At 41.3% G+C, this 15,574-nt stretch overlaps 1 protein-coding gene across 2 annotated transcripts; it reads left to right on the top strand.

Annotated features, from left to right (window-relative positions):
- The first annotated feature begins 746 nt into the window (after positions 1-746).
- hsp90ab1 (heat shock protein 90, alpha (cytosolic), class B member 1) lies at positions 747-6,837 on the top strand. Of its 2 annotated transcripts, none has more exons than XM_047573299.1 (12): positions 747-911; positions 2,257-2,400; positions 2,506-2,712; positions 2,833-2,992; positions 3,178-3,311; positions 3,399-3,704; positions 3,796-3,961; positions 4,057-4,247; positions 4,784-4,931; positions 5,022-5,290; positions 5,856-6,189; positions 6,276-6,837. In XM_047573299.1, exons 2-12 carry the CDS (start codon positions 2,257-2,259, stop codon positions 6,392-6,394), a joined length of 2,178 nt encoding a protein of 725 aa, XP_047429255.1. In that variant the 5' UTR covers positions 747-911; the 3' UTR covers positions 6,395-6,837. The 2 variants fall into 2 exon arrangements, with proteins under 2 accessions (XP_047429255.1, XP_047429256.1); XM_047573300.1 differs by lacking the exon at positions 6,276-6,837 and adding an exon at positions 5,407-5,436 and having other exon boundaries at positions 5,856-5,974.
- The last annotated feature ends 8,737 nt before the right edge of the window (positions 6,838-15,574 follow it).

The raw sequence follows: 15,574 nt of genomic DNA, 5'->3' as shown, positions 1-15,574 counted from the left end.
ACATATATGATGTATGTATACAGTAATGCTGCAGAGAGTTAGGTGGTTGGTTGCCATGGTGTTTTTGTTGTAGACAGCAGCTGGGCCGCGAGGGCTGCAGCTGACAAGTACGTGACGTCACTTTTAGGCGGTTTTTTCGTGGAAAGTGCTAGAACAAACGAAGCACACCCTCCCCGTTTTCCCATATTCTTCCATCAGATTAAAAAGACCCACTGTCTCTGTCGTTTTGCTTGACGATACACTGCGTATTCTTGGTTTCGATTGAACGAATTTCTTAATTTAATGCACACACTTCGTCCTCGATAATATATGAATGCAGTTATGGATCTACGCCCGTCGCCAAAAAATGGTCTCTGAATCAGTATAGTCTTATGGTGGAAACTGCCACAAGATGGCAGCAATGGTGCACTGAGCTCAGGGTTGAATTGGTTGGAAATACTGCAGTATTTAAAAAAAAAAAGATATAGAGTTGTTCTGAAAATATGTAAAGTTTTGTTTATCAGAAGGTGCATCTAGATACACTTTGTCTGACATATAACTCGTGTCATGCACACTGCATAACAGCTGAACATCACCCTGTGATGAGGAATGCTACCAGTGTTTATAAAACTGCAATGCCAAACAGCCATATTATCCTGGCTAGATAGCTTTAAAAGCCTTTAAACGTGCACCTGGAACATATAGTTTGATTTAAAATGAGTATAATGTAACCGTTTAGTTTTATTTGTTCTCAGACTAGTTTTAATGGCAGGTGGTGCGCCGCGGATGGATACGGTTGCACACTGAAACGCATGTGTATAAAGATTCCGGTCTATTAAAAGGAAGCCCCTTTCTATTTCCCTGCGTCAGAGAGCACAAGGGACAATATATTGGTTGCATTTTATTCAAGATAAGTCAACGAAATTAACAAGGTAAGTCGACGAATTCTTTGCTACCACCTTGCACACACTGTACCCTTTCGTTATTTTGCTTTGGGTCACCTTTCACTGAAGTATTAATCGTACAAGAGCTCGTGAGTCACGACAATAACCTTAGCATCACAACGTTAACGGTCTCAAGGGCCACAGCTAGCTTAAGGTTATTACTTTATCCTTCAGATACATGTTTATTATACCGAATATCTGGATGGTGGATTCAAAAAAATGAAAAATTATACAAATTTTTTTAATTTTTTTTTTTATGCGGACCAGTTTAACTGCGGCAGTGTGCCGCACTGTAAGGCCAGACTCAGGCTGCACCAAGGCAGGTGTGGTGAAGATGATCGGGCTGATCCCGATTATTTAACGGACCGCGAGTTGGTTGTGGTTAACAAATTTACACGCATCCAACTGAACCGGATCACACATCTGGTTAAGTTAAAATTAAGCACGCCCATGATTGTTCACTATGAATGAATGGTTGGTTTCAGTAGCTCTTCGTGTAAGTCTGTGTACATTAACGCTTAATAAGATACACGATTAATATTTGTCCGCTAACATTCTCGTAGTTTCTAATTAAAAGGCTTCCTTAAATGATGCGTAATCATCCCTGGTTTCCTTTTCGGCCCATGTGGTTGAGCTAAGCCTGTCGCAATGCATCCAGAATAGCCGCCGTCGCCAAATGTCGTCTAACTACAGATTTATGATCGTTTTTAATCGTATGTGAATTTACGTTGCCTTGTCTATTGGAGGTTTTATGATTTTAGTCTGTGTCCGTTGGAAAGCACGTGTATGCGGAGGCCATTGTCTGTTGGTGGACGCCATGTTGGTTAACGGCTACTTCCGCCTCTATGGAGGAACGTGATGGCAGCTCGATCCAATCCATGAAACCTGCTCCTGATTGGGATGAAATTACCAGACTGGCTTTAACTATCCAGACAAATGATAATTTACATCCTAAAGCCAGCAGCCGCCGTTAACATTTCTAGTTGAATACTATTCTTCTGTTGAAGGTGCTTCTTTTATCATCCACTGCATCCAAAGCATTTTTCAGTTTGCTGAAACGTGACACTTGAAACTGAAACTCGGGACTCTTAAACGTCTAAGATTTCATCATCCCGATTTAAGGCCTTATTTGTGTTTTAATTGGTGCAACCCACCCCCAGGGATGTCCTGAGTTGATAGTTGAATGACAATAAATTATCATTTTGGAAGTAATTCTGTGTCGATATTATTTTCTTGTTTTTGTATGTGACATAGGTCTTAAAATTAACCCACAATGGTATTAAAGTGTTAAACTGCAAAAATCCTGACTTTTATTTTATTTTTTTCTTTGTAGATGCCTGAAGAAATGCGCCAAGAGGAGGAGGCTGAGACCTTTGCCTTCCAGGCAGAGATCGCTCAGCTGATGTCCCTGATTATTAACACCTTCTATTCCAACAAAGAGATCTTCCTTAGGGAGTTGATCTCCAATGCCTCTGATGTAAGTATTTATCTACATTCATTTTTTTATTTAAATCACTATTTTTGTGCTTTTCAATTTGCACCTAACTTGACTTTTTGATATCATTGTCAATCTGTTTTACAGGCTTTGGACAAAATCCGCTATGAAAGCTTGACTGATCCATCCAAGCTGGACAGTGGCAAGGATCTGAAAATTGAAATCATCCCCAACAAAGATGACCGCACCCTGACCCTCATTGACACTGGAATTGGCATGACCAAAGCCGATCTGATTAACAACCTGGGTACCATCGCCAAGTCTGGAACCAAGGCCTTCATGGAGGCCCTGCAGGTACTGCACAGGAACATGTTCTAGGCTGCAGCATATGTCAAACTAAATGGCATTTGAACAAGGTTTAATCTTCTGCATTGTCTGTATTCAGAGATTACATGTATTCATTTGTTCTTTTAGGCTGGTGCTGACATCTCTATGATCGGTCAGTTCGGTGTGGGTTTCTACTCCGCTTACCTTGTTGCTGAGAAGGTGGTTGTCATCACCAAGCACAATGATGACGAGCAGTACGCCTGGGAGTCATCTGCTGGAGGTTCCTTCACAGTCAAGGTCGACAGTGGTACGTATCTTGGCATCAATGCCTGTTCTGTTGAAAAATAATTATAAAATGAGATGCTGAGACATGCCGCTATGTTTCCAACAAGTCATGGTATTTTTATTTCGTCCAAATTCACCAGCGCTTTCATAATGCCTTGAAGTTGCGACATGTTTAAAACCATAGACTCATAAATTTTCTGTTAATAGGTGAGCCAATTGGCCGTGGAACAAAGATCATCCTGCACCTGAAGGACGATCAGACGGAGTACGTCGAGGAGAAGAGGGTCAAAGAGATCGTCAAGAAGCACTCTCAGTTCATCGGCTACCCAATCACCCTGTTTGTAAGTATTGATTTTGGCTAATGCTCCCGCTACTTTAAACTATTGGCGTTTCAGTAGAACACTAATCGATAAACTCATGACGTACAGGTGGAGAAGGAGCGCGATAAGGAGATCAGCGACGACGAGGCAGAGGAGGAAAAGGCGGAGAAGGAGGAGAAAGAGGAGGGCGAGGACAAGCCAAAGATCGAGGACGTCGGCTCAGATGATGAGGAGGACTCCAAAGACAAGGACAAGAAGAAGAAAAAGAAGATCAAGGAGAAGTACATCGACCAGGAGGAGCTGAACAAGACCAAGCCCATCTGGACCAGGAACCCAGACGACATCACGAACGAGGAGTACGGCGAGTTCTACAAGAGCTTGACCAACGACTGGGAGGACCACCTGGCTGTCAAGGTAAATGAGTCAATGCTAAAGCACGTTGTCCTTTTTCATACTGTAGCTAATCTGAACAAAACAAACTAAATTGAATGTCTTCTTCTTTCAGCACTTCTCCGTTGAAGGCCAGCTCGAGTTCCGTGCCCTGCTCTTCATCCCCCGTCGCGCACCTTTTGACCTCTTTGAGAACAAGAAGAAGAAGAATAACATCAAGCTGTACGTCAGGAGAGTCTTCATCATGGACAACTGTGAAGAGCTTATCCCAGAGTACCTGAGTAAGTTTTCCATTTCCGCGTTTGGTCTGGAGCTTGTCCAAAGCTTGTCACGCTTTGCTTTTCGTCTAAACCCGTTTTTGTTTTTTGTTGTCTAGACTTTGTCCGTGGCGTCGTTGACTCCGAGGACCTGCCCCTCAACATCTCCAGAGAAATGCTGCAGCAGAGCAAGATCCTGAAGGTCATTCGCAAGAACATCGTCAAGAAGTGTCTGGAGCTCTTTGCCGAACTGGCTGAGGACAAGGAAAACTACAAGAAGTTCTACGAAGCTTTCTCCAAGAACATCAAGGTATCCAAAATATGTCCTCAACATTATTATTAAAGTTTAAAATGGTTTTAGCTCTCCTTTCATATTGACCTCTTTGTTTCTTCAGTGCAGCCCTCAGGATTCATAAGGTTTATATTTATTTAATCTGTAGTTGTTACGCCCTTTAGCTCTATAAACGGCATAGTCATTTTAGTTGCGGCACAGTTCTTTAAAGCCTGCCACATAGCTGAGGAAGAGTTGTCCTAGTGTGTTTTCTTGTGCATGAAGTGTGCATAACTACACCTGGTGCTTTGCTTAGACTTGTCACTTGGCACTGTAGATCAAATGCCCTGTACTGCTACGTAATGGTAGCTTATAACCTGATTGAAGTCGAGCATTTATCTGCATCTGATGCTTCTCTCAAAAAATACTGAATTTACACTTCAAGAATGTGTATTATTGTAGCACATTTAATTTTGTTAAATGTGTCGGATCTAATTTTGTGAGTTACAGAATATAACAGTTAATGGGTCTGTTGTTTTTGAAGAAGACTGTAACCAGATTTTGTTTGTCCGTAGTTGGGCATCCACGAGGATTCCCAGAACCGTAAGAAGCTGTCAGAGCTGCTGCGCTACCACAGCTCCCAGTCTGGAGACGAGACGACCTCCCTCACGGAGTACCTGACCCGCATGAAGGAAAACCAGAAGTCCATCTACTACATCACCGGTGAGTTATGGAAACCCTTAACTGTGACATGGTAGAATTTGTACAAAAAGTCTCTGCATTGTTCTTTAATTGATGCATCTTTGTCTCTAGGCGAGAGCAAGGATCAGGTGGCCAACTCTGCCTTCGTCGAACGTGTCCGCAAGCGTGGTTTCGAGGTCCTGTACATGACCGAGCCCATCGACGAGTACTGCGTCCAGCAGTTGAAGGAGTTTGACGGCAAGAGCCTGGTCTCCGTGACCAAGGAGGGCCTGGAGCTGCCAGAGGATGAGGAGGAGAAGAAAAAGATGGAGGAGGACAAGGCAAAATTCGAGAACCTCTGCAAGCTCATGAAGGAGATCCTTGACAAGAAAGTAGAGAAGGTCAGTCATCCGAATCAGCTGGTAAATTAAAACGAACCAAGATTTCCCTTCAAAGTGTAGGAGATGGGTTCTCAAAGTTTACAATTATAGTTTGACAGTGTTTTGTTTGGTAACAGGTCCCCTAATTGGTCCCAACTTGTATTCTGGTGAGTTCATGCAGCTTTGAGGTTGCCCCTTAGGTCTCCGGTGTTTTTTATAAAGCGTGACCTGAATGGATTTACCGTTTTTTTTTTTTTTTTTGCTACTTGCTTCGGTTTCAGATTTTTGTGGAGATGCTGCAAGAACCTTTTTGAAAACCCTAACTCATAATGAATGAACTTGTTCTAACAAAAGCCCGAGTTTTCAGTTTGTATATTTGAAGTTGAACAGCTTTAATGTTTAGGGTCAGGAACTGTGTGTTAATATGAAATAGGTCTGCGTAGACTGGTGTGGTAACTCTAACATGTATGTTCTTTGCATGCTGTATTAACTCAACGTTGCCTTCTCTTGGATGTCAAACATATTTCCACCTGATGTCAGAGCCACGCTGCTGTTTATTGACATTCTCACGTCCTGTCTCCACCAGGTCACCGTGTCCAACAGACTGGTCTCATCACCCTGCTGCATCGTGACAAGCACTTACGGCTGGACGGCCAACATGGAGAGGATCATGAAGGCCCAGGCACTCAGGGACAACTCCACCATGGGATACATGATGGCCAAGAAGCACCTGGAGATCAACCCCGACCACCCGATCGTGGAGACCCTCAGACAGAAGGCCGAGGCCGACAAGAACGACAAGGCTGTGAAGGACCTCGTCATCCTCCTGTTTGAAACCGCGCTGCTGTCCTCAGGCTTCTCCCTGGACGACCCACAGACCCACTCAAACCGCATCTACAGAATGATCAAACTCGGACTGGGTAAGAACGGACTGCTGATACATTTCTGCTGCTTTCTAACCTGAATATTTTTACGACTTCAACTAACCCAACCCTGCGATCTCTAGGAATTGATGACGACGACGTTCCCATCGAGGAGGTCACCAGCGCAGCCGTCCCAGACGAGATCCCTCCCCTAGAGGGCGAAGGCGAGGATGACGCTTCACGCATGGAAGAAGTTGATTAAACTGCCCCCCTCCCCCACAGATTTATAACACTTAGCCTCACTTTCCAATTGTTCATCCTTAAAACTGCAGTAATTGCAAAACAAATAGTCATTCATGTTGTGTTGGTGGACCAGTGTCGCTCTCCTGTACAGAGCGTTGCGCTGCAAGACCATTTTTAAGAAAAGCAGTTTTGGTTTTTGCTGTAAAAGTTCATGGTGACAGCACATTTGTTTTAACGAGTACCCTGTTGCACTGAGTTTTAAATGTTGGAGTGGTAAATGTGTGAACATGGGAATGGTACATTCCATATCAGATCAGGTCTGGTGGAGGGTTCGGGGAGTTTCTGTTCATGTGCAACACCGCACGCTGCATGGAGAGAGGACTGTATGATTCCTTTGCCTGAGTCCAGGCTTGTCTGTATTCCAAGTCTTGTTTTGCAGAAAATTAAAGATGTAATACCTAATTTGTGTTTTGTTTTGCATCTGTCCAACTCACTAGAGCGCCACTTAAAATTGGCATAATTTTTCATGCTCTTCCTTCAGATGGCCACTAGGTGGCGACAAAGTTCAAGTATTATCAAAACCCCATCATCTTAACCCTCTAATGTGCACTTGTGGTAGTGTCGTCCAAATAAAAGTGGACATACAATGGGAGTAATTGGATATCTCCTGTGAAAGGATCTTAAAAACATCACTTTAAAAAAAAAAAAAAAGACCAAGTCTCTTATCATTTCAATTACATGCTGAATATCTGTCATTTAGCCCTTAAAGTATCTGATTTCTCTTTCAGGAAGAGGATTAAAAATCTGTTCTACTTAAATGAGCAATCTTTAAATTCTTGGGATTAAATGACGTCCATTCTAGAAAGGAAATGTTTCCAACAAACTGAATATAACAAACTCGGTTACTACTCAAGTTATTTCGACATGGCATTAAAAAAAAAAATGCGCATGGGCAGAATTTACATGATGAAATACAGATTTTTTTTTTTTTTTTTGAGCTGTGCTGAGGGTTTGGTTTCTTGAAAATGTGAGGCATCCCCAGCTGAACTCTTGGGCGGCGGGCGGGGGGGGGGCGGGAAATATAAAATGTATAGTTTTCCTGGAAGTCATGTGTTTTGTGCAAGATTGTGGGGGTGGCAGCTGCAGCTTTTCTGCTCATCTCAGTAAAAACAGTGAAGTGTGGGCGTCTGTCCCTCCTGAGCTGTCGACACCGTTGCACTCAGAGTGATAGTGGGGGAACCTGAACTGTGTCATTCAGAAAGTCTTTTGTGACTCCTCAACTTGACCACCTCCTTACTGCTAGTGCAGCATCAACTGACACCATTATGTAAATGTGAGAAAAAGAAAAAAAAAATTATGCACATAGAGACAGTGGGCGATGTGCAATGCATGTATATATAATCTAATCACCTGGATATTAAAAGTCATTTATCTTGTGACTAAGAATAAAAGTATGCAAAGCAGCAATATCTACACCACAGTATGTACTATACTGTATATTTTCTTTTTTCTCTCTTATTATCTCTGTTAAGCTGCCTTTTTTAGAGAAGATTTTTGATCCTGCAGTTGACGGTGACGATCACAGTCCCCAGAAGATTAATCTTAAGAAAATCTTGTGATTCCACTGACTTGCTGTAAATAATCTTGGATTGGATCAATGCATTAATCAGAATCAGAACTAGCTTATTGATCCCAGGGGGAAATTACTTAAGTTGTAACAACTTAATGGTTATAACTTAACTTTTCCTCAAGTGGCATCACCAGTGCATCATCTTCGGTTCATTACAAGGCCTGTAGGTCCGTTAAGCTTTATTTATGCTCATTAACGTTTCTAGTTTGATATCACGCGCAACTTTAACAAATTAGCAATTTTTGCTAGTTAGCGAGTACTCGTTTGAGGACGTTGGGACTTCATTGTTTGCAATTCTGTCTTTGCACAGCCATGCTCAAGTATTAAAATAAACAGTTTTATATTTTGTCACACATTGGTGACTTCTTCACGATATAAATAATGAAATAATACCAGTGCCCACATATGAGGACATTGTTTTTAATCAAAAACTACTACTGCCTGTGCAAAGATGATGCTTAGTTTTTAATACGTCCCAAATACCTTGAAGAAATGAACCAAATAAAAGCTCGGGTCACATATTCAGATTCAGACAACTTTATTAATCCCACCGGGGGCAACAGCTTGCGTACTATTACACACAACACACATACAATAGGAACAGATGAAAGTAGAATAAAAAAAAAAAAAAAAGCAGAATGGAGCAAGTTAAATGCAAAGGAACACAGTGGAATCAGTGGTCAATAAATAGATCAAACTAAATGAAAAAGCACCCAGATAAAAAGATTATATAGAATTTAAGAGACGAATGAAAGACTTTAAAAGACGGTTTGTCTTACAGACAGGTAGAGCATACCGACGATATGAGGACAACAGAGAAACTTCACTGGCGAGCACATGACCAAGAGAAGACAAAATGTTGGTCTCTTTTCTATGAGTTCATTGGTCACAAAAGTTGGTCAAGTCCCTAAATTTCACTCCTGTAATCATGTTTTTATAATATTATACAAGCTTTTGTTTTTACTTTCAGTGTAAGACAGCTGGGAAACCAGCAGATGAGAGATGAGAGGAGACTTTCAATAAAAGAATAATAAAAAAAAGAGGATAACAGGACTGACTGAGAAAGAATTCAGTTTGTGGAGTAGATGAATTCTCTGTTGGCCAAGCTTCACAATATCTGCAATGTTCTCATTAAATTTGAGGCCATCATTAAAAAAAAGGTGCCTAGATACTTTCCCATACCCTTTCTACCAGTTTACCGTGCATGACGCTGTCTGCAGCTGTGTTTTTGTTCCATCTCAAATCAATGATGAGTCTCCTGGACTTGCTTGAGTTCTCTCGAAGCCGTTTCACATTCAGTTCTAAATGACAGGGAGTGGGAGCTTAGGTCTTTATAAGGAACAACCGTGGGTGGCGCCCACTGAAACTCACATGATGAGGGCCTGTTAGCAACCAGAGGGTACCCTTTAGATGTGCCATGAGACCACATATCAACATTTTCCATGAATGAATGAGCTCTGAGTCCGTAAAGCAGAGATGCTGTTCCTCAGAATAACCCACTTTGTGACAATGCAAATACGGTAAAGTGCTCCCTGCATAAAATGACAGCATGATTCACTTCATTTACCAACTACTGGCTAAAATGTTCTGTGATGTAAACGCAGCTCCTGACTTTGTGCTTAAATACTGGTTTTTAGTGAAGTGGAAAATCCACATGCCCTCACATTTAAATGTCACCATTGTCACTAACATTTTTAATGGAACATTTTGACCATAAACAATGGACTGATGCAATCTTTTTTTTTTTTATCAACTGTAAAAGTCTCCTGTTATTATATGTAAATGATTGTTTGACTTTTATTCACATTTCTATCTGAGGAGGAAATGAAGGGGAAGAAAAACGAGACTGAATGTGAAGGGATTTCCAGTTTTAGTTGGGTCAAAGGTTGCAGCGAAGATGGGGGATGGAAGGCTCCTTCAGCTCTAGTGGAAAGTTCCTGGTTAAGGGTTCCCTCGTGAAGTTGAAAGTGCATCTGCTCTGACTATTTGACTCTTTATTCTCCTTTTTTTTTTTTTTTTTTAAACAATAGACTTCCTGTGGAAACATTCGACTCCCCGGTGTACACATCTCTTCTCCACCCACAAACGCTGAGAGCATTAACTCAGGGGGTTCCTGGCGTTTCAATGGGTTGTGCTGGGTAACCTTTTTTCTTGCAATGACCTTTGCTGCATTCCATTGCTTCTTTCAGATTTTGTGCATCTTGCACAATAAATTCTCAGAAATCTCAGATTTTTGGTTTGTTTAAAATCTTCGTTTAAAATGACTGACTGTTTATATCTTTCTACATGTTTAATGGTGATAGTGTGAGTTTTTTTTTTTTGTTTTGTTTTGTTTTTAATCGGTGGATAACAATCTGAAGGTAACATTAAGTGCACAATCACACTATCCCGCTCAGTTTCCTTGACACTTAAAATGCAACAACAACGAGCGGTGATGTGAAACAATTTGCTGTGACTTCTCAGATTTAGCAGCGCCTGTGAACTACTATCAGGAACACGATACAACACCCACGCAAGGTAGGAAGGAAGCAAAATGTGCAGATAAGATGCCTACGCTCGAGAGATACAAAGCCTGCTATTTTGAAGTATAAAACACAACAACCCACAAAAATCTTTATGACTAGGTGCATGAGAGAGTCACACTTGGTCTGTGTTTATGTTCCACTCGTACAGTAAAGCAGTGCATGGTGGGGGTGGTGGTGGTGGTGGCGTAAAGGTTAGGAAGGCTAACTCGCGTGGTCCTGGTGATGCTTGGGAGTGAGTTTAAAAGAAATGTAGAATTATTTTTAGGAAATGTTCTAAAACTGCTACCAATCCTTTGTTTCTTTTTGTTGTTGTTGTTGGGTAATTTTGGATTGGATTCTTTGGACGTGTTTGCCTTCTTCTGTGCCGCTTGATGCTAACGTATTTGTATTTTTAGACCTGTCATCTAATAAATATACCCGTGACTCAGTATTCATTAAAGGGAGGTGTTATCTACAGATAGATCAGCCACAACATTATGACCACTAACAGGAGAAGTAAATAACACTGATCATAATTTGATATTTCAATGTTCTGCTGGGAAACCTTTGAACCTGGCATTCATTCGTGGGGATGTTAGTTGTAGCATGTAGCACCCACCTAGAACAGGTCAGGTTACCCCCCCAAACACCCCAAGTAATGGCACTCCAACAACTTAAAAAACACGAAAAAACAGCATGAGGTGTTGACCTGGCCTCCAAATTCACTAGATCCCAAACTGATGTAGTATCTGTGGGATGATCCACTGAGGCCCCACCCCTCAACCCATAGGACCCAAAGACCCCCCCAGAAGCCCATGTCCATTCTCTGATGAGTTACAACCAGGGGTGACCCTTCTACACCAGGGGTCTTTAAACGTTTTTCAGTCAAGGACCCTCAAACTGATGGAGAGATTAAGTAGCAACCTCCTACCTATTATATGTGTTCTATATTAAACTCGGCCTAGTGCTATTTATAAATATATTATTATTATTATTATTATTATTTTGCATTCAATATTGAGCTATTCAAATAAAACATAGGTCCAAATATTCATTTTTTAATTTCAAAAGTGTGCAACAGTAGGGTGGCAGTGCTGGAAAATTGTGTGAAAATTAAAAAAAAATATATATTAAAAATGTCTCATCTAATCTGTCTAATCTGCAGCACCTCCACAGACCCCTTAGGGGTCACGGACCCTCTGTTGAAGACCCATGTTCTACAACAGGGGTATTTTTTAAGGCCAAGGACCCTAAAAACTGATGGAGAGATTAAGTAGGGACCAACTACCTACCTACTATATGTGTTCTATATTAAACTTGGCCTAGTGCTGTTTATAAATATACATTATTATTATCATTTTGTATTAGATATTAAGCTATCCCTTTACTAAAATATGTTGGATTCACACTGATGGGGAAATTTAAAATATATATATATATATACATATATACATACATACATACAATCAACCAAGGATTTTGAGATGCCCCCCTGCAGTACCTCCATAGACCCTCTAGGGGAGACCTATGTTCTGCAAGGATCTTAACACTGGTACTACAGCTTCCAATCTGTGTGCTAAGCTAATGCGTGAGCGTAAAAATCTTCTCGTAGCACCATTTCCTTATAAGGGTTTGATGCTTTCATTCTTCTGAGCATGTGGCCCCTCCACAGACTCTTTGGTTTGGTTGCTCTGTGGGCTAAGAGGGAAGACAAATACTGATTTCGGGAAGCTCCTGAGTAATGCAAAGCAGTTCGATGTTTATGCTGGCTAATAGAAGGATAAAAACAGTCAGTCTGTGTCATCACCGCAGTCAGAGTGAGAGCTCAGAGTGACTCGTCCGCTGGGGGCTGAAACAAGACATCTACATGACTATAGTTTCTTTAACCCCCTCACATCTCTTGTTTTTTTTTTTTTTTTGTTTTTGTTTTTTTTGTCTTCTTGTGTCACTGAAACAAGGACTGGAGACGCTGCTGACGCCATGACGCACTACTACAAACCAGATGGGGTGTAGGACTGTGAAGTGATACGTGCAGGGAAATTCCCCCATTGAGCAGCTTTGAGTTTCATACAACCAGGGGGAAAGGTTTTCTTGCGATTTACAGTCAAACCCGGTCTTCAGTTTGATATTCAGTGAATCATAAAAGTGGACCGGTTAATGAATCAGTGAGGGATTCAAAGAGCACCTCAGACGTATATCGAAAATGACCTTTTGCTGCATTCGATTGATGAGACCGGAGAGAATGGAATGAACAGAGAAATGTCATTACGGAAAGAAAATTAAATGACTGATGTGATTTGTACCGGAATACCTGCAGTAATGTCAAATAGTTGTGCAACACGAACCACAAAGCAACTACATTACATCTAGAAAGTGGCGAAATGAAAACTTGCATACGACGCAACCTTTCTGTGGTGGATCTTGCTCATGTGCGACCCTTAAACGCAGACAACCCAAAAATAAAATTTAAAAAAAAATGTAGGGGAGACCCATAACGTCCTCCACACGAATCAGGACAAACCTGAGATTCTAAAGGGGGAAACTGAACCTAACATTTACCACAGCTTCTCAGCACATGACAACGTTCCCCGGGACAGAGAACTGGGTGTTAGAGTTGACTCAGATTGAACTTTTCAGGCGCGTATAAGGAACATAACTAGAACAATATTGTGTTATTGAAATTATATATTGCCTCTACTACAAGAAGGCTTGACTGACCCATTTCTCTATTCAGAGACTTTAAAAGGTCAATAAATTAAATACAGGTCAAACTAAATGTTGGTCAGATAAAGTTCACATCAATTCTAAGCCAAGGCCTTTTTTGGATTTTATTAGAGAAGGATCACTTTTAACACTTTTAAAACCAATATTTATAACCAGACTCTTTAGCTCATATGCATGAAGCGTTTGATCTGGTAAAGGTCTTGTGGCATAAAAAACGACAGTGAAGCTACAGCTAATCAGGTGAAAGGTCCTTCTTTAACCACGAGTTCACATAAAACACATCCCCCACACCGGGAGTCGAACCTTCTCTAACAAAAACCAACCAATAACATGACGGCATAATAACCTATAAACCTATTCCCCTTTGTTTAAGTTGCAAAAAATTTAAAAGTACATTATTAAAATGTTTACACTGAATCAGGTTTATCTTTTTATAAAACATTTATCAAACAACCGTAAATTTCTTAAAAAAAGTAACTGCAGTTTCATTGTCCATTCACTTTTTGCAAAAAAAAAAAAGAAAAGGCCTATTTAGGACATAACCAAAGTAAACTAGATGCTGTTCATGAACATTTTGGAGTCGGTGCATGCGGAGACTCTTAAGTTCCTGTCACAAAAGTCAGAATCACTGTAGGTGGTAAGAAACCAGTTTGAGATGATATGAGCTTTGTGACATGGTGCATTATCCTGCTGGAAGTAGCCGTAAGAAGATGGTACACTGTGGTCATAAAGGGATGGACATGGTCAACAACAATACTCAGGTAGACTGTGGCATTTAAACCATGCTCAGTTTGTACTAAGGGGCCAAAGTGTGCCAAGAAAATATCCCCCACACCATTACACCACCACCAGCTTGAACTGTTGATACAAGGCAGGATGGATCCATGCTTTCATGTTGTTTACACCAAATTCTAACTCTGACATCCGAATGTCTCAGCTGAAATCGAGACTCATCAGACCAGGCAACATTTTTCCAATCCTCTATTGTCCAGTGTTGTTGTGCCTGTGTGAACTGTAGTCTCAGTTTCCTGTTCTTAGCTGACAGGAGTTGCACCCGGTGTGGTCTTCTGCTGCTGTAGACCATCTTCTTCAAGGTTTGACGTGTTGTGCGTTCAGAGATGGTATTCTACATTCGTTGGTTGTAACCAGTGGTGATTTGAGTTACTGTTGCCTTTCTATCATCTCCAACCAGTCTGCGCATTCTCCTCTGACCTCTCTTATCAACAAGACATTTTTGTCCACACAACTGCCGCTCACTGGATATTTTCTCTTTTTTGAACCATTTTCTGTAAACCCTAGCGATGGTTGTGTGTGAAAATCCCCACAGATAAGCAGTTTCTGAAATACTCAGACCAGACCGTCTGGCACCAACAACCGTACCACGTTCTAAGTCACTTAAATCCCCTTTTCTTCCCCATTCTGATGCTCAGTTTTAATTTCAGCAAGTTGTCTTGATCACCTCTACATGCCTGAATACACTGAACTGCAGCCATGTGGTTGGCTGATTAGCTATTTGTGTTAACAAGCAATTGAACAGGTGTACCTAATAAAGTGGCCAGTGAGACCCTGGAGAATATTTAAGGGTTAGTGTGGCCAAACATTTGACTGGTAGTGTACATCATATATATATATACATAAATAATAACTGGTATTGTTGTTAATCAGTCTATGTTACCAAATAGTTGGCAATTATCAATCTGACCAAGTGGCTATGACATATGGAGTTCCTCGGGGGTCAGTCCTTGGACCCCTACTGTTCAGCCTGTATATGCTGCCTTTGGGTCAAATTCTGCAAACCTCAGTCAACTATCATAGTTATGCAGATGACCCTCGGATATATCTCGCACTGTCTCCAGATGACTGCAGTCATCAAAAATCGGATGAACCAAAATTTCCTTCGGTTAAACCAAGGTGAAACTGAAGTCATAGTTTTTGGCAACAAAGAGGGTTACTGTCAGTCAACACCTGAGTCACCGTCTGTAGAAACTAAACACCAAGTCCATAACCTTGGCGGCGTGCTGATAGACTCAGATCTGACCTTCAACAGTCATATCAAATCAGTCACCAGAACAGCCTTTTGTCAACTTGAGAACATATCCGGAATTAAAGGCTTCATGTCCCAAACAGATCAGGAGAAGCTAATTCACGCCCTCATCTCCAACACACTCGACTAACGGACTTCTGACTGGACTCCCTGCAACGCTGCAGCCCGAGTTTTAACCAGAACAAATAGATCAGAGCATATCACCACAGTTCTCAAGCCTTTACATTGGCTCCCAGTCAGCTGCAGAACAGATTTTAACGTTCTGCTATTGGTTTACAAATCACTGAATGGTTTAGG

The sequence above is a fragment of the Mugil cephalus genome, chromosome 21 (genome assembly GCF_022458985.1).
Source record: "Mugil cephalus isolate CIBA_MC_2020 chromosome 21, CIBA_Mcephalus_1.1, whole genome shotgun sequence".
Classification (NCBI taxonomy): domain Eukaryota; kingdom Metazoa; phylum Chordata; class Actinopteri; order Mugiliformes; family Mugilidae; genus Mugil; species Mugil cephalus.
Note: the sequence above shows the minus strand (reverse complement) of the source record. Positions and strands in the feature narration are given on the sequence as shown.